The 18,449-nt window shown below is 39.0% G+C and overlaps 1 protein-coding gene across 2 annotated transcripts in view; it reads left to right on the top strand.

Moving 5' to 3' along the window:
• The first annotated feature begins 811 nt into the window (after window positions 1–811).
• The window catches only part of mgll (monoglyceride lipase), an 81,123-nt gene continuing 63,485 nt past the window's right edge, over window positions 812–18,449 (top strand). The window contains exons 1-2 of one of the 2 annotated variants that reach the window (XM_041799445.1): window positions 812–916; window positions 6,851–6,986. In XM_041799445.1, coding sequence (XP_041655379.1) covers window positions 6,859–6,986 — 128 coding nt within the window. In that variant the 5' untranslated portion in view covers window positions 812–916; window positions 6,851–6,858. Of the gene's footprint in view, window positions 917–6,747; window positions 6,987–18,449 lie in introns of those variants that run through there. The other variant, XM_041799444.1, reaches the window with a different exon arrangement.

Genomic DNA, 18,449 nt, shown 5'->3' with positions numbered 1-18,449 from the left:
CCAACATGACTGACCCCTTGACAAAGCAAGGACTATAAAGACATGGTTGGATGAGTTTAGAAGAAGTTGACTGGTCTGCACAAGGCTCTGACCTAAACCTTATCAAGCACCTTTGGGATGAACTGGCATGTAGACTGTGAGACAGGCCTTCTCGTCTAACGTCAGTGTCTGACCTCATAAATTCTCTACAGAATGAATGGGCACAGATTCCCACACTCAAAAATCTTGCAGAAGTCTGTCAAAGAAGAGTGGAAGTTGTTGTAGCTGCAAAAGGAGAACAACTCTATATTTAAGTACATGTATTTGAATACAATGTCTTTATGAAGCTGAAAACGTTTGTCTAACAGTCGTATTAATGGTTTTTGGAGTGTATTTTTATAATGAGGACTGCTGTCATGTAATGACTCACAATAAGGACTACATGAGAGAGCATGGCACATAGGAAATCAATGACCTATGGTCCATATTCAGATTTAATTTGACACAATTGTCCTTTCATCAGGTGAAAGCTTTAAGCTGAATCAGGACACAGAGGCTAATCTGCACGTGACTCTATTAATAAAAATCAGTAGGTCTGGTATGTACAAAATGTGAACCATGTGGACTCAACCATGAGGACGTTTTAACTGTGAATGAGGACGAACAGAGGAGAAGCTGTATCTCCGCCTCTGGGGAAAATGTGTGATGTGTATGTGTGTGAGAGAGGGTGTGTGAGAGAGAGAGAGAGAGGGAGAGAGAGAGGGTGTGTGTGAATACTTATTTAGTTTCTCCCCAAACAGCGCTCAGTGCATTCTTCTGTTGGCGGGTGGCAGGAGCACAGCATCGAGAGAGAGAGAGAGAGAGAGGCATCGAGAGAGGAGTTGGACAGGAGAGTACGAGAAGAGGCTGAAACTTCACTGCAGACGCTCGTGCACAGGTCGGTTCCATCTTCATGATATCTTTTACATCTTATTTTGTTTGTGCATGGAAGAGCAAAACCCTGCGCGCGCGGAACCCATTTGGGACGTTTCTTTCGACATGCCCGTATATTTCATCTCCAGCATCAGCACGAAATTGCCAAACCTTCTGGATTGAGACGTTGTGACTTGTTCTTTCACCCTGATGCAGATGCAGCATCTTCTCTGGCATCTTCCATTCATGTTTTTCAGATTAAACTTGCAAGGTCTTGGATCGTAGCGCGTATTCCTCTTGTATGATCACTGGCACTGATGGAAGCAGTCAGGCCAGTTGAATCGATTCTCTCCAGGCTATGTCAGCTCCCGACACATTTGCATTGCAAACGTTTGCATTTCCTGGCAATAATCGTCGCTGTGTAAGAGTGTAACACGTGCAAGAAGACTGAAACGGTTGATTGCAGAAGAGAAGGAAACAGAAAGGTTTTTTCCGCACACATTTCACTGGAGCAATAATGATCCATTCATGTGAAGCTGCAAGTTATGGGAGAACGATATGTGGTGCGCTAATTCATTGAAATTCATGCGTAATGTTATGATCCTGACTCATGATAAGCCATCAGATAGAGCAGGCTGCGAATCAGAAATGTAAAAAGCATGCGCAATTCGATGCTCACAAAGTGATCATACATCAATAAAACATACAAGAAAGCATCATAATGTTTTTGAAGACAGAAAAGGTCGCATTGTGCTCACTAAGAGGAAAACCCCGTAGACTGAACATCCCTTAATTGGCCAATGATTTTCGATTCTATAGTGCTTTAAAGACCGAGTCTGTCAGGACACTAACACCTGAAAGACGACACCTGATCACCTCAGGACACTGCTCCACACCATGCAGGGCTATTTTTACCTCCTACAGTGTGTCAGGCTGCACACATACTTCCCTACCTACTACGTAGTACAGTGTGAATCCAGCTGGACCTGATGCAAGGGAAGCCTCATGGGTAATGGTAGAGAGAGAGAGAGAGAGAGAGAGAGAGAGAGGTTCAGTGTTGCAGAAAAGTAGCTGTACTGTTTCTATGTGCAGTTTTTTTTGTCTTCAGTGGAGATATATTATTGTATTTACAGTATTACATCACGTGTATACATGGTATTAGAATATAGTTTACTAAAAATGTGTTGACAACAAACCAGCACAGGTGTTTTCTGCAATTAATATTTAACTTATAACCAGTTAATAAGCTTCATTCACCAACCATTCTTTGAAAGAAAATTTGCCCTTAAACCCTTGAATGCAATTTTTAAGAAGATTCTGACAATAACCAGTTTTATTTGTGAATTGTTCTTTGCTAATAAAAGATTTAAGAACAGTCCAGAGCACTCTTATGAACATTTGAGAGCTAAAATGCCTGAATAAAAAATATGTCAGCGTATGATTTTCATTTCAGTTTCACTGCATTTGTTAAAATCAATTCAACATCATATAATTTAATGATTTGCACAAATGCATGAATTAAATATGGTCAGGTATTGATTTGAACATGCAAACTGCTGAGCTATGAATATAATTCTTGCACTTGAGTAGGAGTTTTGTTATTAGACACCTATTTAAAGCGATAAAAACCTATCTTCACACATGAGTATTTAATTGAATGACCTTTATGTGCCTTTCATTTAGAGAGGACAGAGAGTGGATTAATTCATTTAGAGTGTATAGAGTCAGAAATAGGGATAAGACAGCGGGGGTGAGACATCCTTGAAAGAGGCTGCAGGCAAGACTTGAACCCAGGTCACCTGGAGACATAGGACATGACAGCTCGGGCTTCTGCACCTCAATGTGTATCTAAATATGTATTCAAATACGTGTGATTATTTTAAAACATCAGATTTCAGAATAAATGCATATTGTGATGAAATCATACATAAAACTCCTCTCCTGCCTGATTCAATTATTTTTCAACTCATCCTGACCTGAATGCGTCTGCATTTTCTTATTACAGATGATGCATGCCTTTTCTGATGAAACCCCTGTCTGATCCAGTGATTTCACCCAGTTAATGTGTTTGTAACATATATTTCATGTCCACTGTGCTTAAAGTAGGTTAAATCTCCCTCCTGTGGTGTCATCCGGAGCAGCACTATATCCACTTGAAAATTTACATGTAATACATTTCCAAGTATGCCGATTGTATTTATGGTTTATCTTGATATGGATGTTACATTTAGCCCCCTCTCCTTTCAATCCTGTGTGCATTCTGTGTTTGCACACTGCCCTGCAGCCTCATGCCCTTATAGCGGCATGAAAGGAGTGTTTCTCTGCCAATTAGGAAAAATGTGCACATGCTTCCAGCTTACAAGCGCCTTGAGCTCATCAATTTAAGAACACTGGGGCCGGCATTGTTCTTAAATCTTATTTGAAATAATTGCTGTGGCAATGACATATGTTTTCCATGCCCATTAAGATCTTTAAATGAAAAACTGAAATTAAAAGTAATGGGAAATAGTTGTCAGCTTTTTGGTCAGGACCCAAAGGTGGGTTGCAGATCTATTTCTACCCCTCCTTTCCAGCCCCAGCACAGCGTCCGCAGAGAGCTACTCAACATGAGTCTGGTCGTCTCTACTGCCCTATAATAGGGAAGATTTATGTCGCCACTGTAACAGGGCTAAATACTGCTAGTGCTGTGCTCATGGGGTTTAACACTGGTCTTTATTATAATGGGGTATAGTCTTTAATATAATAGTAATAATTAACACTGGTCTATTATTATATGCCTGTGTTAAACAGAGAGTACGGTCTAGACCTGCCCTCTTTGTAAAGTTTCTTGAGATAACTTCTGTTATGGATTGGCAATATAATAAACAGATTGAGATTAGTGGTTTGTGTCCCCCCAAAAAAGACTATGGCAAGCATTCTAAGTAATATAGAAGCTCATCATATATTTCATTTTACTTTGTTTTTCTGATAAAATGAACAATTTCAACTTCTATATCTCGTTCTCTTGGGATCGTAAAGATGGTTCTCCAATGAAAATGGGATTTTTTTAGCTTTTGCAATGATGTGTTTTGTTCCATCTATGATCCAAACTGAAACATTTTTCCTCAAATTAATTGAGTGGTTGAAAATTTTGGGAAATTTTGGTCACGATTTCTTAATAAGGAGGTGGTGGTAAGTCATGAGGCTACCAATAGAGAAGATATAAGACACTCAAGGCTGCCAATAAAGGGGGGTAATGGATTTTGTATAGCGAAAAGACTTGAGCCATAAAATTAACTATTTACATGATTTAGGCCTCTTATTTTGCTAAGTCTCAACTTGCAATCCATTTTTTTTTTCATTTGGAAAATAAGTGAAAGCAAAATATTTGATGATTTTGTCTCTCTGCACAGCAAATACAGGACAGTTAGATCTTTGGTTTTGGTGAAATTTTAGCAAGTACAGAGTTAATTTTACTCTGGTTGGAGTCAAATTATTAGAAATGAACTCTCAGTTGAAAGACATCAGGAGATGACCACAAGTGTAAAATTTTACTGTCAGTCATTTAAATCCGTGTCATTTTTGCATCTTTAACTATAAACTATGAACCTAGATGTGACAGTGGGAGTGTTATTTATAATAAATGTTTTTTAATTAAAACATAGCATCTTTATTTTTTCTATATTTGTAATTCTTTTAGTAATAAAATCCATACATATTGACCTTAGGGTGTTAATATGAGGATAACACTTTAATAGTTGATCCACTGAGTAAACTTCTAACACTACAAAGAAGTGTTCAGCCATGTAGAAAAGCTTGAGCTTTAAAGCTACACTATGTATTGTTGTGTTATTCTTTAAAAATTGGGTCACTTTGTTGCAAACGCCAGCATCTGTTTCTGATCACTGGATGGACAAAAGAAGAAAGTCGGCCTGTGCATGTGGCCACAACAATAACGGTCAGTTTCAAAGCTGATCAGCACCTGGCCAGGAAGGTGAATGCCATCTATGAGGCTAGTGATATTGTTATTGATCCATGTGTTGGTATTATTGGATCACATCTGAGAAGGATGCTTTGATTGGGCCAGTAAGCCATTCCTGCGGGTGGGCAAGAAGATATTTATATAACTGTTGTCTATGCAGTCAGTAATAATGGTTAATCAGATAGGTAAGGATAGAAGACCATTAACGGCAAATAAAAGTATAAAAAGCAAATTATTGGTTAATTATCAGTAGATATAAACAATTCTACCAATGTCTGTCAGTATGACTGACTTGCTTAGCCTGCTGCCTCCATGACCTGGACTTTGATTTGCAGAAGAAAATAGATAGATGGAAATTAGCAGAATTACTATAACACTTTGTATTAAAAGGCAGAATGCAGGAATAAACTGCTTTGAATGTACCATAATGCTCTATCCTATGAGCTGAAAGACTTAATTAGTGGATTTTAGAGCGAAATCATGCAGCAAGAGCTGCCCAAAGAATTGACTGGGCCCTCCTTAGTTGTGATTCGTGTGTGTCATCCATGTAATGGATGACACTTTGCCACTTTTTGCCCATCTTTGCCACCGTTTTGTCACTCTTTTTGCCAGTTTAAACCAACTTTTACCAGTTTTTGTCCTCATTTCCCACTAAACCTACGTATATTGCTGCTTTGCCTTTTTTTGGCCACTTAAAAGCCATTTCTACCACTTTGGCCTTTTTTTACGACTTTGCGACCATGTTTGCAAATTTTAGTCCCTGTCTTGCCACTTTTTTGCCCATTTCAACCAGTTTCTACTGGTTTTAACTAATTTTTGCCACTTTTGGTCCATGCTTGCCACTTCATTTTTGCCCGTTTCTTCCCATTTTTCTGCTTTTTGGCCATCTTTTCCATTTTTTTTTAACCAGCTTAGCCAAGGTTTTCTTACTTTTCACAATTGTTAAATTATTTCCCATTAAAGTTGTCGGTTTATTCTGCTTAATTCTCTGACCTCCTGAAGTTCATGCACATCATGGCTTAGCTTTGAAGTCTGACATTTATTTCCAAATGGTTTAGTTCAGTATGCCCAGCCACATTGTTAACAACAACTAAACAAAGGTTATGAAAATGGTTTACATTGCAATAAAGGCTATACTGTAATACAGCATAAATAAATACAATTCATTTTTTGTTGCTTTGATTAAAGTGATAATTAAATATGGTTCAATATAAATCATGGTCGATGATTTTGCTGACCTCCATGGGCCCTCAGTTTGGTAGGGCCCCAGAAAGCTCTCTCCTTTACCCCCATGCAGCTATAAATCAATATTGGTATTGTATTAGCAAAACTAGGTTTGGAAATGTTGGTTTATAAATATCAGCAAAGTTTGTGCATATTGCATACGTCTGTATTTAATTATATATTCTCAATGCCTTGTTTTTATTTTAATTGTTATTTTCCCTGTTTATTACAGAATAGAAATATCTCTCCGTTGCTGAAGGAGAGGCTGAGCAGCATTGTGCGGACTATTTTTAACTTCCATAGATACTCATAATCCCCGGCAACTCCGACAATATGTTACGATTATAATTATGGTGATGGCCATAAAGACAAATTGAAAGGAGAGTGAGAGAGCACGCGGGAACTGTGTAGAGAGAGCTAGCGAGCGAGCGAGAGAGAGAGAGAGAGTGGTTGAGAGACCTTGAGCAGAGCAGAGCATATGGTGCTGTGACGTAACGCCGGTCGCTGCGGACGCTTTGACAACATTGCCGTGTGTGTTTTTGTGTATGTAGGCTATACGTGTTTGCGTATGTGTGTATTCCTCGGGATTAGGTGCAGCGTATAGCATTCAACCCGTGTGCATGGCTGAAACGCGCTCAAGACGAAGTAAAGTAGAGCAACTGCACTGAACAATGAACGCTGTGACCGCCGCCACCTGCCTGCTCGTCGCCGGCTTCAGCTGCTACCTCTACGGCAGCGACCTGCTCTCATCGCTGCTCCGTGTCTCTGTTGCAGACCTCTCCATGCCCGAGCCCGGAGCTGCTCCGCGGCGGAGCCCGCAGGGAGTCCCCTACACCGAGCTGAAGCACATCGTCAACGCCGACGGACTGCACCTGTTCTGCCGCTACTGGGAGCCCGACAGCCCGCCAAGGTGAGTGTGGAGAGCGGAGCGGATAACTAGCTTCAAGTATGAACTATTTCAATGTACCTGTCCTGTTTGTGTTTTCTCTGTGTGTGAAGCAGGCTGTGCCAAAAAGGTGCATTTGAAGAGATGTCTCATTTCACTGGCATCTAATGATGAGGAAATTGATCCTGTTCACATGCTTGTTTTGAGCCTAGGAGTCACATGAGGTCTCTGCAGGTCCCATGTTAATCTTTAGATGCTTGTTATCCTGGCTCTGTACCAACACTAGTATGAATCCATATGCACCTCATTGGCTAGGCCAGGTCACCCACCACTGCCTCTTCCATTAAAAATAGTCACCCAAATTTCTGAAAAGTTTGAAAAATTGATATTTAATGAAAATGTACCAGTTCGGACCATAGATGTATCAAAACAAAAACAGGAAAAAATGCAGGTAGAGTTGATTTGTTACTTTCAATTGTTTTCCAGAAATCTGATGACTGAAAATGAGATTTATTTATTTATACTGTAGCACGCCTTTTACAAAATGTAAACCCCTTTTCTTTAAATAGACATACTGTTTTATTGGTAATGCTAACAATGTGGGTGGCATAAATGGGGAAAAACAGAACCAAAGGGTTAAAGTGTCAACAAAGATGTGGCAAAAATGGGTGAAAAGCTGTTTAAAAGTAGCAAAAAAATAAGTTTGGGAACTGGATGAATAGCAGCATAAATTGGTTACTTAGAGTTACTAAAAGTAGCAAAAACAACAAAAAGCAGCAAAAATTGGTTAAAAGTGTCAAAAAGATGTGGCCAAAATGGGTGAAAGGCAGAGAAATGGTTTGGGAACTGGATGAATAGCAGCAAAAATTGGTTAAAAGTGTCAAAAAGATGTGGCCAAAATGGGTGAAAGGCAGAGAAATGGTTAAACTGCCATGATAAAGTGGTAAATAAGGGTAAAAAGCAGCATGTATTGGTGAAGAATGGCAAAAAAGTAGCAAATATGTGCAAAAATGGCAAAAGAGGTCAAACAAGGGTAAAAGTTGCAAAATGGGTTAAAGGCAGCTAAAGAAGTGGTAAAAATTGGTTTAAAAGTGGTAAAATGGATTGAAAAGCATCATTGATAAATAATTTCAACATCAGAGCTTTACACACTTTTCAGCTCCAAAATGAAGTAACTTTTAGCCAGAATGCTAGCATCGATGCTACCTGACCAACAAACATGCACTGACATCAATAAATCACAGCTTGGGAGGAAACATTTGCTGGGTTTTACAAAGGACCAGTCTACTCTGTGGGCATCCCTGGTTCCCTTCTACTTGTATCTAAGAAAAGCAAATGCCCCCCAAGACCCACACAAATTAAAAAGTGATAGATTGCTGTCAAAAACCCAACATCCATTTTAATGTTTCATAGGCAAAACCCTAAGAAAATAAGTCTACACATGTTTCTCATGCCAAAAGACTGTCAGCTACTATAGTGTCAACTATGTAAGTAAGGTTTTACCATGATCTTAGTGAAAGTATGCCAATCTAATTTTGACAACTTCAGAGCAGACAAAACAGAAACCCACCTGTCTGCTATCATAAGTAAATATGATGAATGGTAACCCTGTACTTATCAGTCCAGTCCTGATTAAATCTGCAGTTTTCTGTGCCAACTTTTCACCTCAGGCTCTTGGAGAGAACGATTTTCTTGCCTTAAAATTGAGAGAAAAAAAATGTTTCCTCTATTTGTTTTTCACCACTCAGGATTGCATATTAGCTTCAAACCAAGTGATGAACAACATGGCAGTCTTCAAAATATATGGCTAAAATATTTCAGTCGACAGACGATAGGAACTGATTTCAGTGTCTGGTCCTTGTACATATGAAGTTGATGACCCCTGGTCTAGGCCTTACTCTTTGACGTATTATTATGAAGACTCAACACTAATCACTATTAGCCCTACAGTAGCATTGTTACAGGGGCGAGGAAACATTCCCTTTAACAGACAGGAACCTCAAGCAGAACCAGACTCATGTTGACAGCCATCTGCTGGAGCTGCACTGGGGTTAGACAGGAGTTAGGGGTAGGGGGTGGGGGAGAAGCAGGAAGAGGGGATGCAGAAAGAGGGACAAGAGAAAAACAAAATGAGAAATTGAAGACAAATTTATGGCCGTCATGGCCATAAACACATCTTCCATTTTGTAGAATATGGATACAACACCAATAACAGTGGTAGCATTATTAGAGGTAAGACTTTTTCTTAAATCTTTGTTGAGATGTGTTACATTTTATTGTGACAAGTGTACTTTTGTAGGTCCTTGAAGTTTTTTGCTTTCTTTTTAAAAAGCTCCTTAAAAATGAAGCTAAGAGGATATCCAGTACATGCTGTCACTCTTTTGTGTTACTTTGAAAAATATAAAACAATGTTGGATACTGTGCAAGTTGTTTAATTAGACAGAATTGTAATCAGATGGGGTGAATAAATGCTTCTAATTCTTGTATGTGTGCACACATACTGCTACCTTAGACCAGGGGTTCCCAAACTTTTCAGTCTGTGACCCCCAAAATAACATTATAAGAGATTAGGGACCTCCACCTTCCCTTGTGCATGAAGTGCAGGACTTTGTACAAAGCATCACATATAAAACTTGCATTTTAGGTAATTTTATAACTTTTACTCACATTTAAGCACAGATATTACTTGATATCCATGTTTTTATTTTAAATTGAACTCTTTTAACCATATTTTTTTAAAATAATATATAAATGTATGATTTTAACTTATATTAAATTTCTCTTTGTCTTTTGGAAAGCATCCTGCAACCCCCTTTTACTGTCTTGTGAACCCCTTAGGGGTCTCAACCCCCACTTTGGAAACCAGTGCCTTAGACCAATCCAAGTGGCAAGCTTTGGTCCTAAAAAATGAAGCCAATGTGGAAGTGCAAAAAATTGCTATACCCCGAGTGTCCACTGGAGGCTGGCTGCAGGAACACTGGAAGTTCTGTCTGCACGCATGTTAAACAGCCGGTTTTGACACACTAAATAAACTGGTTTACAGCCTGGTTCAAAACACCAAACATGTCTCATTAGCTAGTGTCTTATTGCACTCCCACTGTACGGGGGGTGAATTTTTTTGTGCCACGATCATTTGGATTATATTTAGGATGAGAGCTGATTGACGCGTCTCATTTGATTGACAGATAGTTCGGCAGGCAGAGGCTCCGTTTCTGTCAACCAGAATGCTAGCTAGCAGGCTGACAGGAAGTCGCGCTTAGTGGGTGGGCCGTTAGGTTGATCCAAAGTTCGGTTGAGACTGCGATTTCAATATGGAAGCCTCCACGGATTGGCTTCAAGAGCCGTTTGAGTCCACCTATTGTAAGCAGATGACTGACGTCACACGGGTTTGTCCAATTCTTTCTAAAGTCTATGGACCAACCTTAGAATCGTAACTGCTCCAGCTGGGCCACCCCTGTCACGAGTCTGGCTCAACCACTGTCTGCAACACACTTCAGGGTCCAGACCCACCAGCTGAGAACCACAGAGTTTACTGACTGACTATTTTCTCCCACATATGTTTTTTAAAAGCCAACTTAAAGTCATATCAGCTCTGTGAATCATCAAACAACTCCTCAATCAACACTCCTCATCCTCAAAGTAATGCCACAGGGATTATAAACAATTATTTGAATCTTTCTGATCGCTTGCTTACGTTATGAGGAGCAATGGTCTTCTTGCTGGGCTTTAGCATGCTTTGTTGACTCTTACAGATTTTAGAGCTGCAAATCAGTAGTTCAAGAATGATAAGTGCATGCTTGTAAAACTACATCCCCATCAAGTTTGTGAATAGCACTGTAAAGCACCCTGAGTCCTGATTAAAATCAAAGTTTATATTTCAGTTAAATGCAACACAAAAAAGCAGATGTTTTTGAATGAGACAACAAAGTGATAAAAAGTCTTCTTGTGGTTGTAAATCTAGACATTTCAGTCTCAATCTGTGGTCCAAGCTCGTTAAAAACATAATTATGTTAATCTCCCCATTGTTCCACACCAGATGCACCAGACACTCTGACTAGGTCATGACCCCTTTAAACAAAAAGAACGACCCAGTAACAGATTTTTTATTCGTCCCATTAAACAAGTTAAAACAGTGGTAATAAATCTAACAGAACATGAAGTGTAATTTGAGATCCTGTCAAAACCAGCATATGCAGGTCACATCACTGGGCCTGGGAATAAAACAAAATGGATATTTTTAGTTTTCAGTGTATGCAAGATGCATTTATATTGTATCATATCATAACTGGTTATATCATATAGTTTTGTATTGTTGTTATTGTATCATGACTTATTTGTATCAATTGTATTTCATATCATAAAGGCATTCATATCATATGGTATCATCAGGTGTTGTGATGCTTCATGTAGAGATGTGAATCTTTCAGTATTTCACAATTTGATCCAGTTTCTATTCCTGATTGAAAACACATCCCTGTTTCTTAAAAAGAGGTGATGATGTCAGCGTCTCCTCCACCATGTCCACCAAGTGTTGGTTTAAGCAATAAGAAAATAAAAAAGATTATAAATCTTAAGTAGAACTGCCAAGCTATTTAAAAAATAATCTAATTTATTACAATTTTTGTGTTTAATTAATCAAAATTAATCACTTATAGAGACAATATAAGTAAAACTGCATTGCAAGTAGCTTTACTGTGTAATCATGCTTGTTATAGGTTATAAATATACAAATTTATGTTTACATGATACATTGTTGTCCATATTTCAGTCTGGCAGGGCTCGCTGCCAGTTTTAGTCCAGTTAATTTAATGGCACAGCTGACCTAACCGTTTATACAAAGACACATTTTTTATTGTGCAGAGGGTCATCTTTTGGCTGACCTCTGATTTGTTTTCAAGGTCAAAAATGGGAGAAAATGTTGGCACATTGGTAGTCTTGCACCAAAATAAGTGATGAAATAACTTTAACATTGGATAAAATTATATTTTAATGATTTTTATACACTGTATGAGTAATGGTCCTAATTCTCTTAATCTGTTCATCTCTAAATCATAAAGTTTGGTGTCATTTTTCTCATTTTATCCAGCTGTGTAATGTTGCATCATATGTGGTGTAATATCACATGGCTTGGCATGAGATTGTAGGCTATATAATGTCATGTATTGTATCATATGGTTTGGTATTATTCTTTATTTTATTGTATCATACAATTTCATCATTATTCATGTGTAGTATGTTAATGTGAAATACAGAGAAAGGTAAAATATTTTGCAGGTTTCAGCAAAAATTCAGCAACCTAAGTTTGAGTTCTGTGTTTTGAGGCTGCTTCAGATTGTAGCTAAGTTGCATCTTAAGGGTCAGCCCTAATGAGTAGCATCATCTGCAAAAGGCCTGAGACTCTTACTCTCCAGGCATTCTGACGTGAGAGTGTTAATTGAAACATCTCTTTGCTAAAAGGACAAGGATAATTAATGGTGCATAAGAAAATAGTCTTTGTAGTTTAAATGTTTCATTTTCTTCAGTCTGTTGTTTGAGGCCTCCTTGACATGCCCTCCAGTCCCATTTCAGCCTTCAGCACCCACGGCACATGTGCATGAAACGCAACACAGATGTCACACTTACAAACCACATAGTTGCATGCGGTGTTAGAGAGCACAGAAGGAGAGATGTGACAGAAACAGGAGGCCCACAAAACATCTGGGGTCCAGATATAACTGTCACATAACTCACACTCACTCACAGAAATATAGGCTACACACAAGGCTCACACATTTCAGTAGAGCAATGACTCATTTACTGACACCATGTCTGAGCCTGTGCTGTATAATTACTCTATAAACCATTGCTTATGGTTTCTATTGCATGTGTATATCCCCTGATTTAGTCTGCATTTATACAGCAGGTGTTTGTTCACCTGTGCACAGATACTGTATATATGGATGTTGTGCAGGATTAAACCTTTCTGCCTGAAATGCTCTGACGGCTAAAGCGTACGTGATTCTGCACAGGCAGTGGGGGAAACATTTGACCTTATAATTGCCCACAATGCCACTCAGAACTGAGGCTTCACTGCAGTCATATAGAAACCCTTTTCCTTGCCCATGCCCACACTCTCACAGGAACTAGAGCATCTACAGTACTTATGCACCAACCTGCTCATATTTAAAGCTTGTCAACAAATACCAGGGAAACAAATACTCTCCCCAAAAGTACCTTTAAACCTAATAACATGCGATTTTTAAACATACGAGGATTATTTTCCCCTCCTTCAAAACATGGTATGTGGAAGTAAAAAGCTGAATAACTACAGGCTTAAAATAGCTGCAGATCCTTCAGCGTCGTAGCTGTTTTAGAGCCAAGGACTTGGATGGCTTACATAAGAGCTTTCTCACTGGAGGCCAGCCAGTGACCATGATGGAAACGCATTGAGTCATGGTGTAGATACAGAGCCATAGAGGAGTTTATGAAATGTATATTTTGGCCATATCTGCTAGCCAGGGTTTGCCTTAGAAGGCTGGTGCCAACATCTGTGGAGATACTTGTCTGCTGTAAACATATATTTGACTATTTAGGTACAACTTAGAAGAGTATTCAGCAAATCCACAAAGATTGTACACGTATTCCTTGTGAAAAAGCTTAAAAAGCTGCATTTAGACTTTCAAGGGAGAGATTCTGCTCAAAAATCCAGACTAATTGAATTCTATTGCTGAGTTTGCTGCTCCCAAACGTGGTGTGAGGTCTGTTTACTGCAGGTTTACAAGCTGAAAATGGTTAAATCACACCCTTACAACTGCACTGCATCCTCCAAACAGATTTATTGGCCTTTGTATGTAGTACTCAGTGTGTTTCATGTTATAAAGGAATGTTGGTTGGTAGCTCTTATAAAAGAGATCAGCATTTCCTTCAGATGCTGCCATCAACATTACACACACAGCGCATTATTAGAGAGTAAAACTGCTGAGCTAGTATCACAAGTGGCAGAGACACTCCAGGCTGTTGTCTATCGTGCTTCCTACACTTTACTCTGAAAGAAATTCTCTGATACATGCCTCCTGTTTTAACACAAACTGCCTCTGCGCTCTGATGTTTCACAATTAAAGAGCTGTCTATGGCCTGGATGGACGCAGCCTCCTGACTCACAGCATCCCAGTCACTGCTGTGGTCAGATGAGTAACGCGGGGTGTCATAACCAAATGGATGAAGTCTTTGGCTCTGTGAGGGCATCTTTACCTCTAGTTTAAAGTATTATACATTCTAATGTTACAATGCTAAAATGTTGTGGTACTCAACCTCAGATGAAGGTTGCTTTGGACCAAATTATCTGCCAAATGAAACTGTAGCTATTAAAATTTAAAATGTGAAATCTTTCAGTACATTAAAAGGATGCTAAAAACAAGTCTTTTAAGATTTAGAAAGGGTGCAAACTTACTGCAAAGTAAATCTGCAATGCATAACAGTGAATGTCAAAGTAAAGCACTAATCACATGGGATTAGTATTACCTGTGGTAATTTATGAATAACCCCCCGACGTCACTGCTTTCTGCACTGCATTTAGACAGAATAAGTGAAGTCCGTAATGTACTAGAATTTACTGGCATTCCCGATGGAAAATATAGATTTGAACATGGCTGCAGCAATAAAAACAACCAGTGAATTTTTATTTCTAAAATTCATACAAAAAAATGCAACATTGTACACATCCTGTTCTGCAGGTAATGTTGTCTCCATGTGTCCGACACATACTGTTAACCAGTTTCCAAAAGACAACATGTGCTTAAGTATTTTTTTATTTTCATATGTATTTTAAAACATTTTTTAAATCTGTAGCAAACCTTCCATAACCAAAAAGCGAGTGAACAGTTTCCCTTAACTCTTTCATTCTGCACAGAGGTGTCGTCACCTGAGCGTATCTGCAGCTGATCAGACAGAGAAGAGGAGGAGGAAAGTCAAGCATCCCTCCCATTAATGTATGAGAGAGCGAGACATCTTTTATAAAATATGAACCTCTCCTGTCACTTTCAACAGTTTTTATGCAGTCTGTGCTGTTGATACTGTTCTGCACCATTTCAATTTCAGATTGTTACACATGCACAACAGCAATCCTTGTGTAGATCAGCTGTTTTAGGCTAATCACTGAATGTTGAGTGACATATTTTAAAACAGAAATTGTGCTATGCATGAAATAAACAGCTGAATGATGCTGATATAAGAATAGTCACTTGCAAAGAGAAGCTGTGGGAGGATGAGCAGAAGCGCTGTGCTTATGAAAAGAGCAGCAATGTGTCCATGCACATTTGGACAGTAGAAATCAATTAAAATCTGCTAAGAAGGCATTTTAGCAAACCAAGATCTGTGCTGCCACTGATGCATATAAGCTCTTCTCTGCATTTACATCAATCCCTTACCCTCCTCAGTGTCGACTCCTGACACACTTTACTGACAAGGTTCCTACCACCATTAATTAATTCTCTGAGCCTTACCAACTCAGCTTTGTGCTACCAGCTAGTGGTGCCTACCTCAGCTCATTCTCTACACCGAGTGATAGTAAAGTCTCCCGGCTTCTGCTTGACTCAGGCCCACAACCTGTCCACTAGATCCAGTACAGACAAATCTCTTGCAGACCACTGTGCCCACACTTAACCCTGCAGTAGCACACTTTATCAACTTCTGCCGATCAACCAGTGTTTTACCCACTGCATTCAAGCAAGCTTGGGTTGTACCAAACTAAAAATAAGAACTCAGCCCAGCCCAGGTTGAGAATTACAGGCCGGTTTCACTTCTTCCATTCCTGTCAAAATACTGGAGTGTGCAGTCTTCAGCCAGATCTCTGAGAACATGCACAACAATGATCCTGATCTGAATCATTTCCACTTTAGGTGGGGCCACTCTACTGAAACTACACTTCTGTCTGTGACAGAATTGTTGTGTAGCCACCACCCACTGCTGCAGCATGAGACCCTGAACTAAAACCTGAGTAAACTGAAAACCTGGTGTACCAGAACCTCAAAACAAAGTCCACAGAACCAGCAGAATGAACTGTTTGGCACTGGAAGAGAAGATTTGGCAAATTTTTCATTGGCACCACCCACATACTCAGCTCTGCTGCTCATCCCATAAATGCATGTTCCTTACAAATGTGTCACCATTTAAAAGGGAAAACAGTCTTTCCAAAGGTTTAGAAGATTTACTGCCAAGAGCATTGTTACAACAAAGAAATAATCTACCAAACACAAATGTCCTTACTTTCTGTGCTAGGCTTAGTTATAGTTATCAGTAGTTATCACCAGTTCATATTACATATACGCACAGCCTGTATTCTCAGAAATCATCTGAAAACAACAGGTGTACTGTAAGGTAACATGCATTTTTTAACCAATCAATTGTATGATATGTGGGTGTAATTTCAGCCAAAAAGTTTTTATTTTGCACTTGACTGAAATTGCTGTCACGTTAGTGGCCAAAAAGGTATGAAAAGTGCTCCAACACAAATATCAATATTTCAAAAATACTTTGAGCTTTATTGGTGGTTGGATGAATTTCAGGTTATCTGAAATGGCAGGGATACATCACTTTCCTGATAGAAGCAGCTTCCTATCTGCCACAGTAGCAGCTGCTGCAGTGATAAGCCCTCACAATAAACGTTTCTCCAGACAAGACATTTTTAGTTATCACTTTATGCAAACAGCAGCCTGGGAGCATTTGGATACAAATTTATTTCAAATCCTCCAAAAGTGTACTTTACCATCAAACAAGACAAAGATAAGATGCTGGAAATGGAAATATTGGACAAGAATAGCTTAAGCGATGCATCAGTTATCAAAGTTACAGATAATTTAGCAGCATCACACCAGGTGGAGGTGTAATATGTTTCCATGGTGAAAGGCAGCAGTTTGTAAATGCCAGGCCTACAATTGTTGACCAAAGGAAATGTAGCAACTGTAGCGAAGACCGGTTATCTCAGGCAGAAAAAGGGGAAGTAAAGCAAACAGTTAAGCATCAAATCTTGTATTAAATGGATAGGAAAGTGCAAATGCAATAAATGTCCTTTTTTGCGAGTTGAAGTACATTATAGTGGGTATAAATACTAAGCAGAAAAAAAATCAGCACAAATGGAAAGCACATGGCATTGTTGAATTAGATAAAGTTTAAATTGCCAAAACTGTAATTGAAATGTTGCTATCTTTATTTCCAGTCTTGTTGGGGTGATGATAAGATTGGGTCAAAGATCAAATTCCCTTGAAAAGCCCTTTTCATTCAAACCAGGAAGTAGGTGAAAGGTGGAGCGAAGGGGGGAGGAGGGTAGAGGCATTAATAATGATTGACAGATCTTCCAATAGATGTCCAGCAGAGGCTTTGAACCCACATGGGGACCAGTACACCAGCCGTGCTCACCTTTTCTATTGCAAAAGAACAATAGATGAGTACAAACAAAGCTTATGTAAGTGAGTAGTGCTTTAATCGACGTTTCTGCTGATGGTGTCTACATGGAGCTTCCTTCCCTGTTTGTGTGTCTACAGCCAGACTGTTAGATTTCCTGCTGCTGGCTCCACTTGTCAGAAAAGGATTTGTACCTACATAAAAGCTCTATTAAGGTTCTTTTCACATGAGGGTTGGGGGAAAAATTTGGCTTTGTAAAACACTTCAGTATATGGGTCTCTTGTATTCCCATAAAATTCATTAGTAGGTGTTTGCACTTACCAGCGGAGATCATTAAGTATGGGTTAATGTAGAAGGGAGACAGAGTCAGCACTTCAGAATCAATTTTCATTCTGCTGCTGCTCAGATTCACAGTGATTTAATGCTTTTATTTGTTCAGTAACAGTACAATGGTACAGTTACACTGCAAGCATTAGCTGTATTTCTTATTATGTAAGTGTTAGTCTGGATATACTGAGGTCATCTATTAAAATAAGATTGATAAGATAAACAGCAAGTTTACTAGACAAAAAAGACACATCATTGAAGTCTAAAACTCCCTGTGATATTATTGATGCAAATTCAGGTATTCTGAATGTTTGAATACTTTTGATACCAAGTGTTTTAAACGGATGCCATCCCTGTCATTTTAATAATGCATAGCATCAAAAAATATCAAAGCTTTACAAAGCTCAATCTCTTTTATTTTACAGCTGAGTATGAGGAGTGAGTCCCTCAATAATTGCAGGCAAACTTCTGCACATGTCTGAATTGCACACTAGGAACTAAAAGATTGCATATGTGCAACTAGAATAATATGCAGGAGTTTGCCTGCATATTTTGGAAATTAAACACAAGGAATCACCCAATACTGTGTGCCTCAGACTTCTGTTCTTGTTGCTATGGTATCTTAACAGGTATTGATATTAGGGAAGTTCAAGTAACTGCAACCCCCCTTCCCACCACTTTCTTTCTCCCTATGCAAATAAACACTAAGCCTCATTCACCTACATTATCATTTCAAAACTAAAGGATGGTAACAGACAGTGATGCAGCACAGAGAGAAGGAAA

The sequence above is a fragment of the Cheilinus undulatus genome, linkage group 11 (assembly GCF_018320785.1).
Source record: "Cheilinus undulatus linkage group 11, ASM1832078v1, whole genome shotgun sequence".
NCBI classification, from domain to species: domain Eukaryota; kingdom Metazoa; phylum Chordata; class Actinopteri; order Labriformes; family Labridae; genus Cheilinus; species Cheilinus undulatus.
The sequence above is the reverse complement of the archived record's forward strand: the minus strand, read 5'-3'. Positions and strand labels throughout refer to the sequence as shown.